Source organism: Psammomys obesus, unplaced genomic scaffold, assembly GCF_907164565.1.
Source record: "Psammomys obesus unplaced genomic scaffold, mPsaObe1.curated_primary_1811, whole genome shotgun sequence".
NCBI lineage: Eukaryota > Metazoa > Chordata > Mammalia > Rodentia > Muridae > Psammomys > Psammomys obesus.
Window position 1 is genome coordinate 16,188,120 of NW_026585504.1, and position 21,995 is coordinate 16,210,114.

The 21,995-nt window shown below is 43.9% G+C and overlaps 1 protein-coding gene across 1 annotated transcript in view; it reads right to left on the minus strand.

Moving 5' to 3' along the window:
• Positions 1 to 224: 224 nt before the first annotated feature.
• Chp1 (calcineurin like EF-hand protein 1) overlaps positions 225 to 21,995 on the minus strand; it is a 28,953-nt gene continuing 7,182 nt past the window's right edge. Inside the window, exons 2-7 of the mRNA XM_055595359.1 lie at positions 19,619 to 19,691; positions 15,205 to 15,285; positions 11,738 to 11,865; positions 6,234 to 6,295; positions 2,500 to 2,622; positions 225 to 2,062 (exon numbers count right to left, since the gene is read on the minus strand). Of these exons, the coding sequence (XP_055451334.1) occupies positions 2,009 to 2,062; positions 2,500 to 2,622; positions 6,234 to 6,295; positions 11,738 to 11,865; positions 15,205 to 15,285; positions 19,619 to 19,691 (521 nt within the window). The 3' untranslated portion in view covers positions 225 to 2,008. The remainder of the gene's footprint in view (positions 2,063 to 2,499; positions 2,623 to 6,233; positions 6,296 to 11,737; positions 11,866 to 15,204; positions 15,286 to 19,618; positions 19,692 to 21,995) is intronic.

The following is a 21,995-nucleotide window of genomic DNA, read 5'->3' on the forward strand; positions in this document are numbered from 1 at the left end:
ACTCGGAATTAATATGAAAAGGCCAGAGCTGAAACTTTTTGCCGAGTGGCAGACTGAGCCCATACAGGGACATCTGTGTCACAGGCCCACACAGCAGTGATCTATCCTGTAATTGATACTATATAAGCATAAATCTGAGCAAGGGGCAGAATATATTATTTCAAGCTTAGAACACCGGAGTTATATAAAACTGTCTTAAAACACACAGATAAAGGCCAACCACATTCTTCTGTTCAATTAATTTATTGATGGATTGAGGAATACAATTTTAATGGGACAATAAGGCACAACTGTGGATTAAAACAGTTTGCTATACAGCCAAGGGGGGTATAATTTTAGAAACATTAAATATGAAAATCAAGAAGCCACTGAAGTACTTCTCAAACAGATCAGTATCAGACAATCTTCCCTTTTATACAATTCTTATAGTACATCATTTGATCACAAAGTCTGACAGATATTTCAGAGAAAATTCCCCAATTCATGTAGACTCCAGCCATCCATCCTGGCCAGTCCCCTGTTCCTCATCTTTACCCATCCTTTATGCAGTGTTTCTGGTTGGGATTTAATAGCAATTTCTTTCCTAAGGAATTGCTTACATATCTTGGGTAGCCTTCCAAAGCAACAAAGCAAGCAAGCAAGCCAACAACAGAGCAGATTCACAGGGACGTAGAACAGAAGCAGCCCGATTTAGTGAAGTGTAAGCCAAGCTGACACTGTCAGAGAAGTTGAACTGGGTCACTCAAAGACCTATAATGTCACCTCAGCTGGTGCCACCACTGCCAGGCTCCATGCTTCTAAAGGATCTGTGTGGTGTATACAAGGAGCTACGAAGGGCCTGTGACTAGGAAGCTCATGAGACAACACACTCCATGCCTGGACCAGGATTGTAAACTGACTAGACACCTGCCAGCATTAAAATTTGCCAAGTATACAATTCATTCAGAATTTTGTGCAAAACTTTAAGACACTGAGGACAATCTAATTCTTCAGGACTGAGATAAGTCAGGCACTTCCATAGCACTAGTCTTTCTGTTTGGAAATGTGAAGAATCTTCCAGTGTACAAACACTGAGGCATCTGCAGAGCAAATGTGGACAGCTCTCAACAGGCCGAGCCCCTACCACATTGTTAGGACAGACACTTGGGGGTGACAGCGTCCCAGAGAGAAGCAAAATGGCAGGCATAAGACTGTTTTCTGAATGTCAACAATGTACTCAGAGAAGCCAAATACATATGCTGAAAATAAAAAGTCAGAGGTAGAGAGACCTGGGGAAGTCACCTAGGAGACATGGCTCTACAAGCCTTCCATGACCACCTTTCAAGAACAACTCTGCTCATAACCCCTGTGATGACAGAGCAAAACAGGGGAAGAAGAGAGTCGCATGCTTCCAAGAGTACCCCTGGCTGCTGAAAAGCTCCTGGGTAGCAATGTCCCAGAGACACAATCAGGAGACGGCAGATGTAAGCCAGCAGCCACCTGCCATCCTGCCACATCAGAAACAGGCTCGACAGCAGAGCCTGGAGTCAAGCAGAATGCAGGGAATCTCAATGAAAGGAGGGAGGCTGAAAGACTGAATGCACAGAAGGTCGAGTGATAGCAAGGTAGGAAGACACAGGAATATGATGGAGGCTTGATGAAGGGAAGGCAGCAAGGACATGGTCCCCATCCAGTTCAAGCTTTGCTGGCCGGTTCTTGACATGAGTCCCTGTCTCATTTCCTCAGACAAGATGGATGCATGGCACTCAGCAGCAAAACAGGGGAAAATGGTACTTACAAATAGAGACCTGATGGGTGGATACTGAACAGAAATAAACAGAGGGTACCATTCTGTAACGCCCTGTTTATACACAAAAGGCAAGTTTGTGTGAACAGGAGAGACTTCAGGTTGTCATGCAAGAGCAGCAATATTCTGGGAGGGGATGACAGGCTGGGGGTGGGGCTGGAGGACAGCAGGAAGTTCCAGTTCTTAAATATGAGAAAGCAAGAATAATTTGGTCTCTGTCCTTTAGTGAAGAAATCGGATGCTCATTTTCTGTTCTACATCCACCTTCTCCAAAACCTGAAGTTGAAAAACAAAAACAATTCATCAGTAAGATTATGACTACTCTAAGCACCTTTCTAAACCATGGGTGTCCTCCTCCTCCTATGCAACAGAAATTAACTTAAAATCAAAAGGTAGGGGGAAGGGTCTCATAGGGCAGACCCCTCCCTGAGGATCCACACGGAGCTGCTGGTTGCTGGGAAGAGATCATACATTCCCCATATGCTCCTGTAAGTAACCCCAATTCAAACTCTTCACCCCCCACCCAAAAGACATGAACATGAATGAGTAAGTCTAGTTGAGAAAAACAAGGGAATCCGCAAGTAGGAGGGGACAGTGTGACTATGATCAAAACATATACATGTATAAAAACGTTATAACGACACCCATATATATAAAATTAATAAGTGCCAATAAAAAATAATTGAAAAAAAGTCAAAAGGTGATAGACAGACCTTAACAAACTCTGTGAAAGATATGGCACTATCCCCATCTTGATCAGCCTCCTGGATGGTCCTGTCTGCAATGCTGCCCAGCTGCTCATCTGAGATATTCACTCCGACCATCATCCGCAGTACCTACAAGACCAACAGAAAAAGCCACCTCAACCCCTCTTCCTTTGATTCCCTCAGATTCACTAGCTACAGAACTGGAATCCTTAGTGTCTTATGGAGACCATTCTGAAGAAGGAAGCGATCAGACCTCTGGCTAAGGCACTCTCCTCGTCAACAGTTCTTACTCCTACTTAGACCATAGACGTGATGTCTGCCGGCACAGCAGGCACGGGTGCTGTGAGATACATCACACATGATGAATTCTAGAACAAGAAGCAGCTGAAAAGACAGCTGGCTGTGTTTGCTGTTGACAGAGAACTGGTGTAGCCCCAAAAGAACCCACCAACCCTAAACATCTGGGAGAGGTAAAGGGGCCCTCTCTCTCCACTACCCTCTCTCCTATGTAGGGTTGGGAGGTTGAGGCCCAAACACCCCAAATAAAGTAGAGCTTTAAAAAAAGTGCTACATAACCATGGTACCTTAAACAAAACATGTAACTTCAATGTTCTCTAGCCTAATGGCTCACAAATTTTCCTTTCCCTACTCCTTTACATCCTGCTGAAAACATTAAATTGCATGACCAGTGGGTTTTTGTTTCTTACCATGTATTTTTCTGAAGGGTGGGGAGAGGACTGTTTTCCAGACTGACTTGCTATGCGGTTCAAGCTGGCCTTGCATGCCTGTACTCCAACAATCTTCCTTCGCTTTCCAAGTAGCTGATACACACTATCTTACATAGCTCTCAACCAATTCTTAAAAACCAGAAGTTGTGATTCAGGGGTTAAGAGCACTGGCTGCTCTTTCAGAGGACTGGGGTTTGATTACCAGCACCACATGGTGGCTCACACCTGACTGTAATTCTAGTTCCAGGGGATACAATATCCTCTTCTGGCCTCCCTGGGAACCAGCCATGGATGTGGTGCACAGACATACATGCAGGCAACATGTACATATGTATTAACTAAAATATGTAAACACTTTTAAGAGGTTACACCACTAAGTATCATTTGGGTGAAGCCATTGCCACCTCCACTAAGTGTGAGACCAAGCAAATTGATCCCCAAACTGCAGCCTCTCAGCTCTCAATTCAAGTAGTCCCTGAAGGGTTTTGCTTAGAAGACGGTAAGCGCTTGGGCCATGGTGAGCCTGTGGGCAGGATGCTGCCTAACGTGTGAGGCCCTGGCCATCACCCCCAACTTTAAACACACAAAAGAATTATGGAGTTAGAACATACGTGTGTATGTGTTCATGTGGGGGGATGGACAAGACTGGTATGTAACGAGGTACATTTATCCGGTCCTTTGATAAGGACAAGGGATCCAGAAGTGGTTTGACCCAGGTCCCTGGAATTAGTGGCAGATGCTGTCTGTCTAGGCCTCCATTCCCAGGCCAATGTTTCTTTCACCTGTCCACCGTACCATTTACTAATCTAGTTGGAAGTTTATTGGACACTGACTGTTATTCAGTTTTCTTATTATTAGTTTCTTTATGCATGTTGCCCTTTTTTGTGTGGCCTTCTCGATTAAACCCAGGGCCTTGCACATGTCACATGTGCATTCTGCCACTGAGTGTCATCTCCAGCCCTCTTGTCTGAAGAGGGCACTGGATCCCTGAACTGGAGTTATAGGTGGTTGAGCCATAATGGAGCTGCTGGAAACTGAATGCGAGCGAGACCTCTCAAAGAAGAGCCAGTGTTCTTAACACTGAGCTGTCTCTCTGTCCTAGGTTTGGATTTCTTTGGATGGTATTTTCCTCATACTGTCTTATAAAGTCTGAGTTATGCTAGCCTCATGAAATGGGTCAGTAAATGCAGCAACCATCTCTACTTAAGCATAACTGACACAATAGACTAGACATATTTACCAAATGCTTTGGAAATTACAGTGCCTAGAAAGACAAGCTTGTTCTCTTCTACTTCGGAAAACTGTTCTCTTCTTGCTAGGCTAAACCTAGTTACCTGGATACTTCGACAATCTAGAAGCCCATCTGTGACAAAGCCATTTCTGGTCCACAGTAACTTTCCCATCCCATGTCACATAATTCCTTAGAAATCATAATAAAGAAAATAAACCAACCCTCCATTTCAAAATCATCTTTCTGGCAGCCAGAGCTGGACCACAGGCTGAAAATATGTAAATTTGGAATGGCTAATCCCACCTTCTCAGCCCTCAAAGGCAAAGGGTGTGACTTTCAGTCAGACAGTATGTTTTTCACTGAAAAAAGCTATTCCCACTTCAAAAGCATAGGGCAAGATCAATATCCATGACGGATGGTGGGGAGGGGCTCAGGAGACTCCCACCCACGGTCGAAGTGCTCCTGGCATCTGGGGCTGCAGGCATTTTTTGTAGGGAGTTTGGCCACTACTAGCAGGCTGCCCCTGTTCCAACAGATGGTCCAACATCCATTAGCACATAGGTAGCACTAACTAGATTCAGTGGGATATTTTTTTCAAAAAGAACACACCTTGGGAGAGGGATATATTGGAGGGGATAATAAAGTGAAGGGGGAGTGCAGATATGGTAAAAAATATCACACACGTATGAAATTCCCAAAGGACTAAATAGTAAATATTATGTGTATTTTTTTTTTTCAAAGTAAAGGCCAAAGGATACTACCACTAGCCCGCTGTTTTGTGTTTTCTCATTGAAATGTAGGAACGCTGAGTTGGTCCCTAATCTCATCTGGGTAGGCTTCAACTTATGAGATTTTTGAAGATATAAAATGAGTTTCGGTTTACTAAAAGCAAAAAGCACTTTTCCTTTTAAATATATCTTGAGGGCTGGAGAGATGGCTCAAAGGTTAAGAGCACTGGGTGTTCTTCCAAAGGTCCTGAATTCAATTCCCAGCAACCACATGGCGGCTCATAACCATCTATGAGATCTGGTGCCCTCTTCTGGTAAGCAGGCACACATGCAGACAGAACACCATGTACATAATATATATATATAATATGTAATATTATATATTACTGTATATATGATATATAACTGTATATATAACATTGTATATATAACTGTTCATATACTGCATATATAATATATATGTGTATGTGTATATATAATATAATCAAAACAAAGAACTTGCCCCATGGAAATTCCTCCATGTGCTAGCTACCTGGAGTCTTCCAGATTCAGTGCCAGGGACAGTTTCCTACTGTGCTAAACTCATAAAAAGAGAAAGAGATAATGAGCGATGCATTAGTCATAGCTGGGAAGCAGGGAGACGCTCAGTGGAGCTGCCAACGACTGGGAGGGTTAGTTAACTGGGCAGGTGGTGGCCACAGCAGCCCCTTGACTCTGACTAAAGAGCAGAATTTACTTCAGAGCCCTTGGGACTAAACAGCTGCCAACACGCTGAGCCATCAACAACTGCGCTATCTGACCTAGCCGCTCTGTACTTCCCCTTTGTCACTCAGCACCTCAGAGACTGTCAGTTTAAGTGCTGGGGACTGCCCATCCGTGAAGGCTCAGTGACCCCAATCAAGTATTTCCAAGTCTTCTCTGCCTTTTATCTCCAAGAGGATTCCTTCCGAGGCAGGGTTAACAGTGTTTACTGAAAAGAAAGAGCAACTGCTGCCCATAAAAATAAACAGTTAGGACCCGAAATACACGCTGTTCCTAAACTTTCCCACGTACCTGTAACAGCTCATCACGGGAGATCTTGTCATCTTTATCCAGATCATATAGTCTAAAAGCAACTGGTATGAAAACACAAGAAGTCAGTGGGAAATCTTTGTCCTTTTCAAGGAGCTAAACACACAAAGGACAACAGACAGAAAATGGATACCCAATTTACAGATTTCCTAAGACAACTGTCATTCCTAGTAGGACTTTTTTTTTTTTCTTTTTTCCTTAGTTTTGTTTTGTTTTTCTGCACAGCTCTGGCTGTCCTGGAACTCACTCTGTTGACCAGGCTGGCCTGAAACTCACAGAGATCCGCCAGCCTCTGCCTCGCTAAGGTTAAAGGCATGTGCCACCACATGTGCTTTACTTTCTTAAAAGTTCTACTAAGGCTGAGCGGTGCTGGCACATACCTTTAATCTCAGCACTCTGGAGGCACACGTAGTAGACCTCTGTGAGTTCAAGGCCAGCCTGGTCTATAAAATGAGTTCCAGTGCTGTTACACAGAGAATCCATTTCCAAAAACCAAAAAAGAAATTGAAAAACATCTTAGACTTGAAATATGATCTGTCTTAATCAGAAAAATTAATAAAAGAAAGCCAAGAATTCCTTTTCTTATAGTAAAACGAGGGAATAAAGAAAACTTCCTGTAACCGCGATCCCTTAAGTAGTGTGGCAAGTTAAGTCACTGTACAGCACCCATCAGTTCCACCACTCACAAATCGGCGAGACCAAAAAGAGCCACACAAGCACCAGGATGGAGGCCTAACATAGCTACGGGAACTGAGCTTGTTAAGATCTTACGTCAAATCTCCCACTCTTCCTTCAAGCAAAGAACTAGAATTAAATTGGTGCGGTTACAGGTATCCCGATGCCCAACAAGAACCGGAGTTTTAAGTAAAATCACTAACTCTGACATCTAGACAGAACACCCCACTTGACCACCCAGAGCTGGGACTGAGTGTGTACGGTATACCTTACTTGTCACTTGAGTGGAATATATAAATTCCAGTCCCCAGCAAGTGCCCTAAAGAAGTGTTTCTTCTTTAATAATACATAAACCTTTTAGGAATCAGGATATATAAAAACTTGGCTTATATGTCAGTATAAGAAAGAAAAATCAGGAGAGTAAAACTACTCGGTTTTTTGCTCTGTTGTTTAAGGCCTACTGTGTGGACAGGGTTTCAGAACACTAAACAAGTGACTGTTAGATAACTCAATACAGGTTGGTTTTTAAATTACTGGTTATTTTAAATTTCTGTATTTTTATTTTGTGTTTTGAGTTAGGATCTTGCTCTAGAGCCACACTGGCCTATGTGGTCCAGGCTGGCCTCAGACTTACAGCAATCTTCCTACTTCAGACCTGCAACAGGAGGGTCTATGATGGATGGCTTCAATTTTTGGCTTTCAAAAGGTGACTGCCAAGATAGGCACTGGGATGTACACCTATAATTCCAGGACTCGGGAGACAGGAGGATCAGGAATGTAGGGCCAACTTCAGTAACACAGGGTGTTCCGGGCCACCCTAGGCTCCAGAAGACCCTGTCTTATGAGCAAAAATAAGTAAAAGGGACCTGAACCCGGGTCCTCTGGAAGAACAGCAAGCCCCCTTAACTTCTGAGCCAGCTCTCCAGTGCTTTGAGACAGGGTCTCACTGCTGCCCGTGCTACCTTTGAACTTTGAACTAACAGAGTTCTCTTGCCTCTGCCTCCCAAATGCTGGGGTTAAAGTCACGCTTCATCATGCCTAGCTCTTAATTTCTTGACTAGAAAAATGGAATGAAGAGTTTCCTCACCCCAACCCCCCTTTTTTGAGTTAGGTCTTATATAACCTTGAATTCACTCTTCCAGAGAACTGAATACACAATGGGAGGCTCACCAACATCTTCCAGCACACACACACACAAACACAAGTATGTGTACACACAGAGAAATTTACATTTTTTTTTTTTTTTTTTTTTTTTTTTACAGAAGAGGGTTTGGGTTCCAGGGCAGCCAGGGCTACACAGAGAAACTTTGTCTTGAAAAACAAAAACAAAGAAAAAGAAAAAAGAAGAGGAGGAGGTGGGGCGCTGACTCAGTAGGTAAGAGTGGCCACACAGCAAGCTTCAAGTTCAGTGAGCGATCTTGTCTCAAGGAAAGCCACAGAGAAAGATGGAGAAGAGCACCAACATCCTGCTCCGGCCTCCTCAAGTGGATGTGGACCTACAAACTCACATGCCCACACCCGTGAGAGAGGAGGGTGACTAGCAGGAAGAGGGGAGCGGGAGTAGCAGCGGCAGTGGCAGCGGCAGCAGGAGCAAACTCTTTCAAAGACTGAGAGGTGAGAGCTCCCACGTGGCCCAAACCTCACCGCCATCCACACTTGCTAACATTACTATCAGGCCTTGGCACGGACAGTGGACATTAAATTTTACTGTCCTGCAGAGTCCCTGAGTTTTGACAAATGCATAACTGGTATTACTACTGCAATGTCATAGAGTATAGTTTTATGCTTCTCCAAATCCACCTTGACCCCACCTCCTTTAAACAGCCCCACCTATAGTTCCTGAAAGAGAACCCCATGGACCTAATTCCTTTGGTACTTGGTCCTCTCCTAACCCAAACAACCTCCATCAGTTTATCTGTCTTTATCTGTCTTTTTTCTCCCTGCCCTAAAACAATGTATTAAGCCATGGCAATAAAATACACTATACAGAAGAGAAGAGCTGCTGAGAGAACTGGATCCAAGAGATATACCAGAAGTTTGCAAGTGCTGAAGCCTATCAGTCATTATTACAGTAAAGATGTTTGTTTGTTTGTAGACAGTCTCACTGTAGCCCTGGCTGTCTTGGAACACACTAGGTAAACTGAGCTGGCCCCACAGAGACCAGCTTGCCACTGCTTCCTGAGTGCTGGTACTAAAAGCCTGTGCTATCAAGCCCAGTCAACACAGGTATTTTCCTTCATTCACTTATTTAAATGTTTAGTTGCGTGTGTGTGTGTGTGTGTGTGTGTTCACTCAGGTACTAAGGCAGGCACACATCATAGAACAACCTGCAAGAGTTGGTTCTCTCCTTCTACCAAATCCCAGAGCCTACCAAGTGGGCTCCGGGATTTGAACTCAGGTCATCAGGCTTGGTGGCAGGTGCTCTACCTACCCTACCTCTTTGACTGTTTTTTTACCTTTTTTTTTTTTTTTTTTTTTTTGAGACAGGGTCTCTTACATAGCTCTGGCAGACCAGGAGCTCATTAACATAGACCACCAGGGTGGCATCTAACTCAGAGATCTGCCTACTGTGACGAAAGGCAAGATCCACCATACCCTGTACATCCCTGGCCCTTTTCTAAGACAACTGACTTTTTCAATTATTCCTTAACACCTAGTCTTGAGACTGGCAAGAAAAGGTTTACAGTATAGTATCAAGATCATGATACTATGTCATAATAACAAGACATGTCTAGAAAAAGCAAAAAAGTAAAAAATAAAATAAATTAAAATAACCTAAGCTAGGTGTGGGGGTGCATGCCTTTGATCCCAGAGACAAGAGAATCTCTGATCTCTGTGAACTGAAGGCTAGCCTGATATATAAGGTTCCAGGACAGCTAGAGCTGTTATACAGAGAAACCCTGTCTTAAGAAGGAAAAAAAGAGAGAAAGAAAAAAGAAAGAAAGAAAGAAAGAGGAAAAGAAAAAAAGGAAAGATGAAATGAAATGAAAATGACAATAAATAAAAACACCAACAACCAATGGACCAAAAGCTTTGCATGAAGCAAACAGAATTCGGTCCTGAAAGAAAATGTGGCTCACTGGTACAGTTTATAATAACCATGAGAGAAGTCACAGAACTCTGTTGTCTGTATTCAGCTCTGCTCCTACTGAGAGTTTCTGCTCTTCTCTAAGCACCAAAATGTTGAGGTAAAAGCTCAACATTATTTTAGTACTTTTGTTCAAAGTCTTCTCTGGCCTAAATAACAAGATTCACATTAGTGATTCTCAAACTGCACTATGAATGCCAACAAAATGAATGGACAAAGCCCAAAGGCCACAAACTGAAACTGCAGGAAACATCTGTCAAATATATGCAAATGCAGCACGATGTACTCCATTTTTTCTTAAGGGTCTTTTTGTTGTTGCTCTATAGTATTTTAAAACCTGCTCTATCTTTAAATCATCATGGCTCCGTTTAACCTGTGGCTTCACAAACTTCTGGGCACCCCCACACAATCTCTTCAAAGCAGGGTTGGGCTCAATTAGTTTCATACAATTTCAGTATCAACTTATCTTGGAAGAAAAGCAGAAATTCAACTTCAACTTCCTGGAAAATGTTGTAAGGGTTTGGGCAATCGTCAATGAAGCAACAAGGGCAAAGGGAAATCTAGTATCTAAAGAAAAGAGGCACAGAAAATAGCCACTCTGGTACTGGTACCTTAGTCAAATCCACAATATACCAAGTTATAAAACAGGCAGGAGCCAACAACCTCTCATTGGCAGGGCCTGGGGTTTTGCTTTCAATTGTCCCTTCTGCACCTTCTATGCCGTCTAGAATCAACTATAACAGCAGGTAACACTTACGGAGAATCCAGTATATACAGGTATAACAGCAGGTAACACTTATGGAGAACCCAGTATATACAGGTGTAACAGCACGTAACATGGAGAACCCGGTATATACAGGTGTAACAGCACGTAACATGGAGAACCCGGTATACACAGGTATAACAGCAGGTAACACAACAGGAAAACTCTCTCAATGGGGACTACAGATGCAGCTCAGTAGAAGGGTGCTTGTCTAGCATGTATTATGCCTTGGGTTCTATCCCAAGCCTCTCAAAAACGCATGCCTGTAATCTCAACACATCAGAAATTCAAGGCCAGCCTTAGCTACATAGTAAGTTTGAGGCTAGTCTAGGGAACATGTGATCTTCTCTCTAACAGCAATCAAAATCCCTGAATAAGCTATGAAAATGACCTATAAAATCCCTTAATATCAGGCAGAGCACAGTGGCAGATGCCCATAATCAGAGCACTTGGGAGGTAGAGGCAGGTGGACCTTTGTGAGTTTGAGGCCATCCTGGTCTACAAAGCCAGTCCAGGACAGCCAGAGCTTGTTACACAGAGAAACCCTATCTGGAAAAAGAAGAAACAATCCCGCCACTCCCCCCCCCCAAAAAAAAACCTTAATATCTCATTAAACACACAGAAAACTGCACCCCAAAGATCTCAAGTTAACCTGTCCAAAGTCTCATGGGCAAAAAATGGTAAACCAAGAAATTCCAACTCAGCTCCATCCAGCTGCGTTAACAGTCTGCATTTGTAAGTGTTGAAACAGCACGAAACAGGCAGAGGCAGATGGCAAAAGCAGAGGCAGGTCCATCTCTGAGTACAGAGTGAGTGCCAAGAGAGCCAAGGCTACAGAGAAACCCTCTCTGGAAAACACAACAAAAGAAAACAAAAAGAAAAGAAGACAGAGTAAATGAGCACACAAACAATGGGGGGAGGGGAGGAAATAAGTTAAGCCCCAGGACTGATGCTCCTTACAGTGCAGTTTGTTGCTCCGGCTGTTGAGTGGCTCAGGTCCATTCACATCTTTGCTCTTTTCGTTATCCTCAATGGGTCGGAAATGAGCCAAAGTTCTCATGAATCCTCGGAAGTTTACCTGGTCCTCCCTGATTAGGAAATACAACAGAACACCATGTCAATGAGAGTGAAGTCTTCTGTTTGTATGTTTTGTCTTCTGCAGTGTTTAGGGATCAAGCTCTAGCTCTTCCATCAGCTAAACTGCCACTAAACCCATACTGATTCACGGTGATTGTTTCTTACGGAGAAGAAATGGTCAACACTTTGAGCCTGTGTAGTCCGTTTAACAAGCTTTCTTTCCATATACATGCATAATACTTTAGGGCTTAATGCAGTATCTCCATCTAAAAAGTCTCACCTCAACTGTGTGAAGTGGTATATTATTCTCATTTATTAAATGATTAGGCTGAAAGAAAGAAAACACATAACTATAGTCAGTTATCAACTGAATTTCCTTATCTCTTTCTAAAAACTGGACTTTTTTTCTCTAAGACAGGGTTTCTCTGTGTAGCCCCGGCTGTCCTGGACTCCCCTCTGTAGACCAGGCTGGCCTCGAACTCACAGAGAGCCACCTGCCTCTGCCTCCTTGAATGTAGGGATCACAGGCGTGCGCCACTACACCACTGCTAGCAAAAAATGAATTTAAAATACGGCCAGCACCACACATGAAAGCCAGTGCTTAAACTCTCTTTGCACTGAATTCTGGAACAACCAACATGTTAGTCTTCCAAACCACAATAAGGTATGCCAAGAGGTATTTTAAATTTGAAGCACATCCTAGAAAATCTTTCTTGTTTATTTGCTGTTCTGAGACAGAGTCTGACTCTGTGGCCAGCCTGGCTTTGAATTCACAGCAGTCAGGTTTTGGCTTTTCAAGTCCGAGGGAACAGGTATTAGCCACCAGGCCCAGTAACTTCGCTTTCCTCTCTGTCTTCCTTTTACGCTGGGGGATAAACAAAGGGCTTCACCAGTATTAGGCAAGCACTTTACCACTGAGTTATATAGAGCCAGCCCTATGGTTTTCTTTCTTTTTATTTATTTATTTATTTCAAATCTTACGGGTATAGGTGTTTTTGTAGACCACTTGCATGCCTTTAGACTGTGGAGGTCAGAAGAGGGCTATATAAGCCTCTGTCTAAAAAATAAAAAAAAAAAAAAAAAAAAGTTTGGGGGTGGACATGATGGCAGCACTAGGGAGATAGAGTTAGGCAGATCTGTTCAAGTTCAAGGCCAGTGAACACATGTCTCAAAAAAAAAAAAAAAAAAAAAAAAAGCAATTTCAGACTGAGGATGTAGCTCAGGCAATAGAATGCTCTTCTATCGCGCCTTGGGCTGAACTTCAACACTACATTAACTGGTCATAGCAGTGTGCACCGACAGCTCCCTCCAGTCAGTAAGTGGAGAGAGGAAGGTGGGAGACACGGGGTAGCCGATACTAACACGCCTCTGCAGGTAAAGGCATTTGCTGCCAAGCCTGGTAACTGAGCTGGATCCCGAGAACCCACATGGTGGAAAGAAAAGAACTGACCATGTATGGTGGCATGCCCGAAGCACACACACACACACACACACACACATGCAAGCACCTGCACACTGAGAATATAATAAAAAATAAAACAGCAACTAAAAGGAAGCAATGCAAAAATTGAACAAATGAATTAGTTCCAGGGTGACCCATGTGACTTGTTTACTTGTCAGCAGCAGGCGGCCTGCTTCCAGTTACTTACAAAAATCCTGCCAGGCATAGTGGTGCATGCCTTCAGTCTTAGCACTTAGGGACAGAGGCAAGTAGACCTCTATAAATTCAAGGCTAGCCTGGTCTACATAGTTCCAGGCCAGCCAAAGCTACGTAGTGTGAGACCCTGCATCACAAATAAGACAAAAGCCCAGTCTTAGCTGAGTAATACCAACATTTGGGAGGCATCAGGAGAATTCTGAATCTGAGTTCATTTTGTACTGCAAAAGAACCATGTCGCAAAATGAGACAGAGTTTAAAAAAGAAAACACAAAACCCTTCTGTCTGTTTGTGTGGATATGATGGGCAGTGTCTTAAGTGTCAGGTAGATAATACAGTTCAGAGACCTACTGATGGGAGCGATCAAAGAAAAGCTATCTCAAAAGGGTGACCTTTGCTTCTTTCATGTAGCTTCTATCATGGAGTATGACAGTATCTGAACCAAAATGTAAGCGATACCAAGTAAGACTTGAGTCATGTACCAGGGCAAAAATAATAATGATGATGATGATGATGATGATGATGTTATTAATAGTGTCTATGTAACAGAGAATGAAACACCTGTGTTCTACTATCAAATTTCAACCTCAAGAAAACAAATTGAAAACTCTTCCTCTTTAAGACAGAGGAGAAACAGAAGCCTGGGAGCCAAGTATCTGTATGTGATAAGAAGCAGAGGCACACGTGGCCGCAGGCCCAGGCCAGCAGGCAGCCTCAGTCTCAGCAACAGACTGGAGAAGGTGGCAGGAAATAACCAGCCAGGAAATATGGCTTTGCCTTTCAAAACAGACTTCCAGGGCTGGTGGGATGGCTCAGTGGGAAAAGGCTATTGCCAAGCCTGATGATCTGAGTCCGTTCCTCAGAATCCAAATGCTGCAAAGGAGAAATGATTCCTGCAAATTGTCCTCAAATTTACCTTTGCACAAAATAAATGTTTTGGGTTTTTTTTTTTTTCTTTTTTTTTTTTTAAAGAAGAAAGACTTCCACAAGCTGTTTTTCCAACTAATTGATGGTACCAAGGAGCTCTGAAAAAGAAGTTTGACAAAATGACTCTAGTGAATTTACTTTCCACTGTAAAGGGCTTGTGTATAAAGCACATCTGTGAAAGTTGTCCTCCTGACAGAGTGCAGTGCTCTGCAGGCTCTGAAAGCACAACTGACAGAGGGTCGTACACTGGGCAGCTTTGGCTGGCCTGGGCTATGTAGACCAGGCTAGCCTTGAATTTATAGAGATCTATCTGCTTCTGTCCCCACGTGCTGGGATTAAAGACACTGTATCTCGCAGGACTTTTTAGGTAACTCTGGGAAGCAGGCCACCTGATACAGATAGGATTTTCTTACGTAAGCATGTCACATGGGTCACCCTGAAGGAACTGGGTCTGATTTCCAACACCAACATCCGCAACCACCCACCCCTCCTGTTCCAGCAGGTCTCATGTTCTCCGATGGCAACATAGAGGTACACACCCAGAGACAAAAATTAGTAGAAGGAAAAAAAGTCAAGGTGGTTAGAACACAAGAGATAATCTACATATGAAAATTGGGACGCCCAATTTGATTCTGGGCAGCCATGACCTGAGATGGCGACTATCATCATTGTATTGTGCATTATCATTACACTAGCCATTAATGTAGGCTAGACAACAAAGGAAGGGATCAAAACTAAGGGCTGTCCAACGGCTGCCCTCACTCACCCCTCTGAGAAGAAGGCATTGATAATCCGGTCCCCCAGTGGGTTGATGGCAAGTTCTGGAATCCTCTGAAAATCTTCCCGGCTGCCAAGAGAATCACCTTAAACTAGAGATCACGGGCCTTTGGAATAAACTCTTTTAAAGCCAAAAGACTCTTGCCTCCTGGAAGTACTTTTGTGGCAAAGTAAACAAGAGTAATTAGATTCTCTACCAAATGTTTCTTGCACCAGCGCAGGTGTAAATGGAGCATGAATTAATTTTGCTATGTCCCTGTCCCAGTAAGCCCAGCAAACAGGTTATGTCAATAAACCAAACAATGAGCAAATACTACACTGTTCCTTAGTAAATGATTTCTTGAATATTACCATTTTGTAGTTATTAAGCTTGGTATTGATGTGAACAGCAAACAGATATGATCAACTACCACAGTACTTGAATGTCGGAGCAGGCAGTTAGAGGAGCCTGAAGACGCTTGCTTGAGAAGAGCTAAAACAACTATGAAATGCAAGAAATTCTTAAGAGATGTTTCCAGTTAAGAAAAGAGCTACAGCGCACAGTGGCCAGCCTGAGCTACGAGTCCTAGCACAAGCTGGATTATCAGAATGAGACCCTCTCATAGCTTTCCAAAAAACTAAGAGAAAAGGGAAATGAAGGAAGGAAGAGAAAGAGAGAAACAAAGAGGAAAGGGAAAGAATCCTTTCTGCAGTGAGAAGTGGGGCAGAGTTAACCTTGGCCATGTTAAGAGCAGCCAGCTTCATGTAACATGGAGGCTGCGATACCATCCACACACACATCCCGTGCTGCTCCAACTTGATACAGTATCGCTCTTTCCCGTGCCACGCTTTATCTGTCCCCTGTGGAACTGAGGAAACGGAACTAGACAAAGTACTTGCCCTTGCCACAACTAAAAGCAGAAAAGGTTTCAATCTAAGACTTTAAGTCAAATGTGTTTTTTGTAAAATCAATATTAATAAAGTTCCCCACACTACATTGTTTTTAAGATAGCAGCCTGATAGAGCACAGCCGCCCAGGCTGTCCTTGAGCTTGCTCTGTAGTGCAGGCCAGCCTGGGACACATGCTCTTTCTGCATCAGCCCCTGAGCTGGAGTCATTCTTGATTACGTAATAAGCTTAAGGGCAGCCAGGGACACAAGAGACCTGTCTCAAAGAACAAAATAAAGAACAACGAGCCGGTAACTTGGCTGTGTCAGTAAGAAGCTGAGTTCAGAGACCCAGCACTCATGTAAAAAAGCCAGATATGGCAGCGCCCGTCTGTGATCCCAGCACACGGGAGATGGACACAGGCATCCCACTGGCCAGTCAGCTTAGCAGAATTGGTAAGTTCTAAATGCATGGAGACCTTAAATCAAATATTAAGATTGGCTAGGCCAGGTAGCACATGCCTTAATCCCAGCACTAAGGAGGCAGAGGTAGGTGTATTTCTGAGTTAAAGGCCAGCCTGGTCTACATAGTGAGTTCCAGGACAGCCAGGGCTACATAATGAGAACCCTGTAAAAATAAAATAAATAAATAAAAAAGTGAAGAAGACACCCAATGTGGACCTATGAATTCTACACCCTCATATACACAAATACATATAAATTCATGCACATACACAGGTCCACACCTGGGGGGGGGGGCAGTAACAACAAAGTATACAAGAGATAAGTCATCAGATGGGACACTGGCCACGAAGCCCAGGTTTAGTCTCCTATGTCAACTTATTCTAGGTTCATCTGTTTTAGCTTAATGTCTGTAAGTGTTTTATCTATGTGTGTGTCTGCGTACCATTTGCATGTCTGGTACCCATGGAGGTCAGCAGAGAGCATTGGAGCCCGTGGAACTGGCGTTACAGATGGTTATGAGCCACTGAGTGAGTAGGTGCTGGGAATCGAACCCATGTACTCTTTAAGAGCAACATGTCCTCTTAGTTGATGAGCCAACTTTTTCAAGTTGTCAGCTGACCTGCGTATGAACACACTTGTGTACACACACAACAGTGCAAACACAGACAAAAACAAGAAATGAATATATAAACTCTATACGTGATTTTTTACTACAAAAATTATTGCAACGGATGTCATACTCAACCATATAGAATGTAGACAGACAGTACTGCATCAAAAAATTTTTAAATTATTTCCTGTGCATGGGTGTTTACCTGCATGTATGTCTGTGTATCGTGTGTGTATCTAGTGCCTGAGGAGGCCAGAAGACAGCAGATCCCCTGGAACTGGAGTTAGTAGATGGTGGAGTTGCCCTGTGGGTTCTGGGAATGGAGCCTGGATCTTCCTGAAGTGTAGTCAGTGCTCCTAACCACTGAGCCACTTTTCCAGCACCCCCACCTTCTTTTCTTGTGTGTGTGTAGGTCTCCCGATGTAGCCCTGGCTGACCTCGAACCCACAGGTGTGAGCCACCACACCCCAGATTAAAATACATACTCTTAACTGCTGAGCCATTTCCCTACCCCCTTCTAGTTTTTCAAGGACAGGGTCTCATATGATTCAGGCTGTCCTCAGTCAGACTCGCTAACTAGCTACGTTAAACTCTACATCCTCCTCCCCCTTACCTACTAAATGCCACGATTACAGCATGCTACACGATAGTAGGCAGACTGTTGTTCTTATGACACGAGGTCATGCCCTGATGATCTCAAAATTCGAACCTTCCTGCCACATCCTCCGGAATGATGGGATTAAAATACCATGCGTGGATCGAATTATGCTTTAAAAAAAAAAAAAAAGCAACAGCATGTATTCCTCTATTGGTGCCTGTGCGTCTGTAAGCGGGTACTAAGCGCAAAACTCAGAGACAACTTACAGCAGTCGGCTCTCTCCTTCCACCACGTGTCCCAGGAATCAAACTCAGCCTGGTGGTGAAAGGGCGAGCACCTTACCTACTGAAACATTTCACTGGCCCAAAACAAAACTATTTTTAAAAGAAAAGATAACATGTAGGCCAGGCTGGCTCCACCTAACATGTGCTGGGGTCACTGTGCCCCACAAAATCAAGTTTTCAATTATTTTTTTCTTTTAATATGCATTGATTGCTTACCTGCGTGTGTGTCTGTGAGGGTACCAGATCCTCTGGAATTGGAGTTACAATCCCCATCACTGTTGTGATAGGAAGTTAGGAGACATACTCCCAAGTACATGACAAATGTTAGTATGGGGGGGGTGAGCTGCATAGATGGCCCAGCAGTTAAGAGCACTTACTGCTCTTGCAGAGTGCGCTCAATCCCCAGCACCAACATGGCAGCGCAAAACTGGTTCAGGAGATAAAGTGCTCTCCACCTGGACTTCTGATGCCAGTTCAGTCCTCGGAACCCAAACAGTAAAAAGAGAGAACTGACTCCAAGTTGGCCTGTGACTCTGCCCCTTCCAACGCCTACAACCCCCACACAATAAATAACTGTTAAAAAGAAATCCCAGAAACTTGACTGTATCTTATTCCTGACTCCAAGAAGTTTATTAACAGAACACAGAACACACATTCATCGACTCCAAGTGCTAATGATGACAGATTATTAAACATTCCTATCCCTGCTGTGGTTTAAACTTTACACGATCAATGAACTGAGCTAACTCATCTCCCCACATCTGGTAACAGGTAGAAACTGACCCAGTGCAGAGCTCTGACTGAGTGCAGAGCTCTGGATTTAATCTTCCTTGATCATTTAGGAAACTGATTTCTGTTATCAATGAATAAGCAAAAATAGCCATTTATAATCTATTAAGATGATAAAGATTCTAGGGTCTGGATTGTTTAATTCAGCAAAAAAAAAAAAAATTACATAATTTGTTCTATAATACAAAGTCTATCTGTTCATCAAAATGTAGTACATCTTGTCTAACAAAAGGGTAAAAAACAATCTTAGAAGCCAGGTGTGGTGGCACATGCTTTTAATCCCAGCACTCAGGAGGCAGAGGCAGGCAGGTCTCTGAGTTCAAGGCCAGCCTGGTCTACAAATAGAGTACCACGATAGCCAGTGCTACATAGAGAAACCCTGTCTCAAAACAAACAAACAAACAAAAAGGAAATAATCCTCAGGCTGGAGAGGCGGCTCAGCGATTAACGGCACGGACTGTTCTTCCAGAGACCCAGGTCCACTTCCCAGCACCCACATGGCAGCTCACAGCTGCCTGTAACTCCAGTGCCAGGGCTTCTAACACCCTCATGCAGACAAAACACTAATGAACATACTGTACAACCTAGCCAGAATCAGTTCAGACTCAATTACGGGCCCTAAACGTGGACTTTCAATGTCATAAAGACCTAAGTCTTTCAATACCAGCAGAGACACTGTGGTCAAAATGGTCCTTGTTCTCCAAATGCAGGACACCTAGCACCTACTCTTGGAATAAAGGCAGCTGCTGGGGAGTGCCTGGCCTGGGGAAAGAAGGAAAGGATGTGCTCACCTGAGAGTCCCGTTCTCCCCTTTGTCCAGGCTGGTGAAGCGGCTGTACAGGCGTGTGATCTGACTGTGGGAAACTAAAGAGCACAAAATTAGTCTCAACTGAAGAAGCAGACTGCATTCACACTATGCCCACAGCCTACCACATGCTCCAGTGTAGGGAAGATGGGGAACCATGCAACTCTTTCTAAAATGTCAAAACAGCCAATTTAAAAAAAACTAAAGAGTAGGAGGAGCTGGAAAGAAAACTAAATCAAAAACAATGAAAACTGGTTCTTAAAATGAAGTGTAGGCTTAATTAAGACCGTATCAGGTGCTTCTCGCCAAGATGGCGTCGAAAGCAGAGGAAGCCCCTGCCCCTCCCAAAGCCAAATCAAAGGCCTTGAAAGCTAAGAAGGCAGTGTGGAAAGGTGTCCACAGCCACCAAAAGAAGATCAGCACATCACCCACCTTCTAGTTGCCCAACCCTGCAGCCCTGGAGGCAGCCCAAATACCCTTGAAGGAGTGTACCCAGGAGAAACAAGCTTGACCACTATGCCATCCTCAAAGTCCCTCTGACCACCGAGTCAGCCATGAAGAAAATAGAGGACAACACATTTGTGTTCACTGTGGATGTGAAGGCTAACAAGCACCAGATAAAACAGGCCATGAAGAAACTCTATGACATTGATGTGGCCAAAGTCAATACCCTTACAAGGCCTGACAGAGAGAAGGTGTATGTTTGGTTGGCTCCTGATTATGATGCTCTGGACGTTGCCAACAAGAATGGGATCATCTAAACTGAATCGGCTAATTCTAAATACATACTTTTTCCACCATTAAAAAAAAGGACGTATCAGGCTAGGAATGTAGCTCAGTGGTAGAGTTCTGCTTAACATGCATGAAGACTTGGGTTTATCTCCAACACACACTCACACAGATACATACACACACTCACACACATAGACATACACACACTTAGTATTTAGGCAGCCTACTTCTGGGTTGCCTAGCAACCTATGATGTCATCATGTGTGGTCTGCCAGGTAGTCACACCAGGCAGGAGTGGTTCGGTTGCTCCATAAAAAGACCACCCTGCCTCTCTCTCTTCTTTCCTCCCTCTCTCCCTCCGTTCCCTTCTCTTGCTCTTCCCCCTCTTTCTGTTGGTGCACCCCTCCCCCAACGTCTCTCTCTCCATCTCCATCCAATAAACCTCTTTCATGATACCTGCTCCTGTTGTCTGCGTGGCATCATTTTTATATAAATACTAACACACACTACAAATGACATAAAGTTAAAGGAGAAAAAAAAAAAAAAACCAACTCAAACTTACTAATTAGTATGGCTCTTTACACTGGAATTTCTAAGCAGGTAACAGCGTCCATCTAAATATCGGGGCACGTCAAGGCCTATCAAACAATTCTGTTTCTAATGTCCAGGTGACAGACCACTACAACCTGGAATCAACGTGTCTGATGGAACAAAGTGGCCATTCTGTGACCAGATGGCTCCTCATTTGGGGTAGCCTCCATAAACCCCAGCCCAAGCTGACAGCTAAAAGCAGTTTCTAATTGCAGGGGGATGCTACAAGCCTGAAAGTGCATTTCTGGGAAACAGTTTTGTCTCCTGGAAGATTGGAGGCAAGGGGAAAAAAAAATCGAGTGACCACAGGAGAAAAAAAAAAAAAAAAAAGACTCCAGCCCCAAAGCAGGTAACAAGTTCAGAATTTATCTCGGCGGCACCTGTGAAGCATGAAGGGTTAACGGAAGTTTGGTTCTGGTGGTTGTCCTCCCCAGGCCACAAGCCTTGCTGTAGGAGGGACAGTGAAACAAGGTAAACACAGCAGGAGGTGAAGCAGGAGGTGAAGCAGGAGGTAGACGGCAGGCAGAGAGGGCATACCAGGGCAGCTGTTATCTTTTCGGCATTAGCTTCATCCTTGAAGGGGCACTCTAATAACTATGGGGTGCAGAGAACAGGAGGAGGCACAACCGCTCCCATCCAGGCACAACAAGCGGGGGTCGCACTGCTAAAGGCCACAGGTGGGGACTCGGGATGCCAGCCAGGCAGGTTTGAGCAGCTCTTTGTAAAGGATACACACTTATGAAGGCCAGGTAGACTGATTCTGATTCCATTCATGGCACCACACAGGGTAAGTTAATGGGTCTGTAAGGAGGTCAGTGATGGAAGGAAAATGCTTGGCAAAGTGCCTGAGTTGGGAAAGCACACCAAGTTAACTATTGTCATCACCTCATCACCCCTGCAAAGAGCCTGAGGCTTTTTTTTTTAGGAATCTGACCAATTTATCCCAGCCTGGCATCTGGCCTCAAAAGCTACTCTTACAGCTGGGCAGGGCAACAAACGTCGGTAATCCTAGCACTCAGCAGGCAGACGGGGGGGCGGTT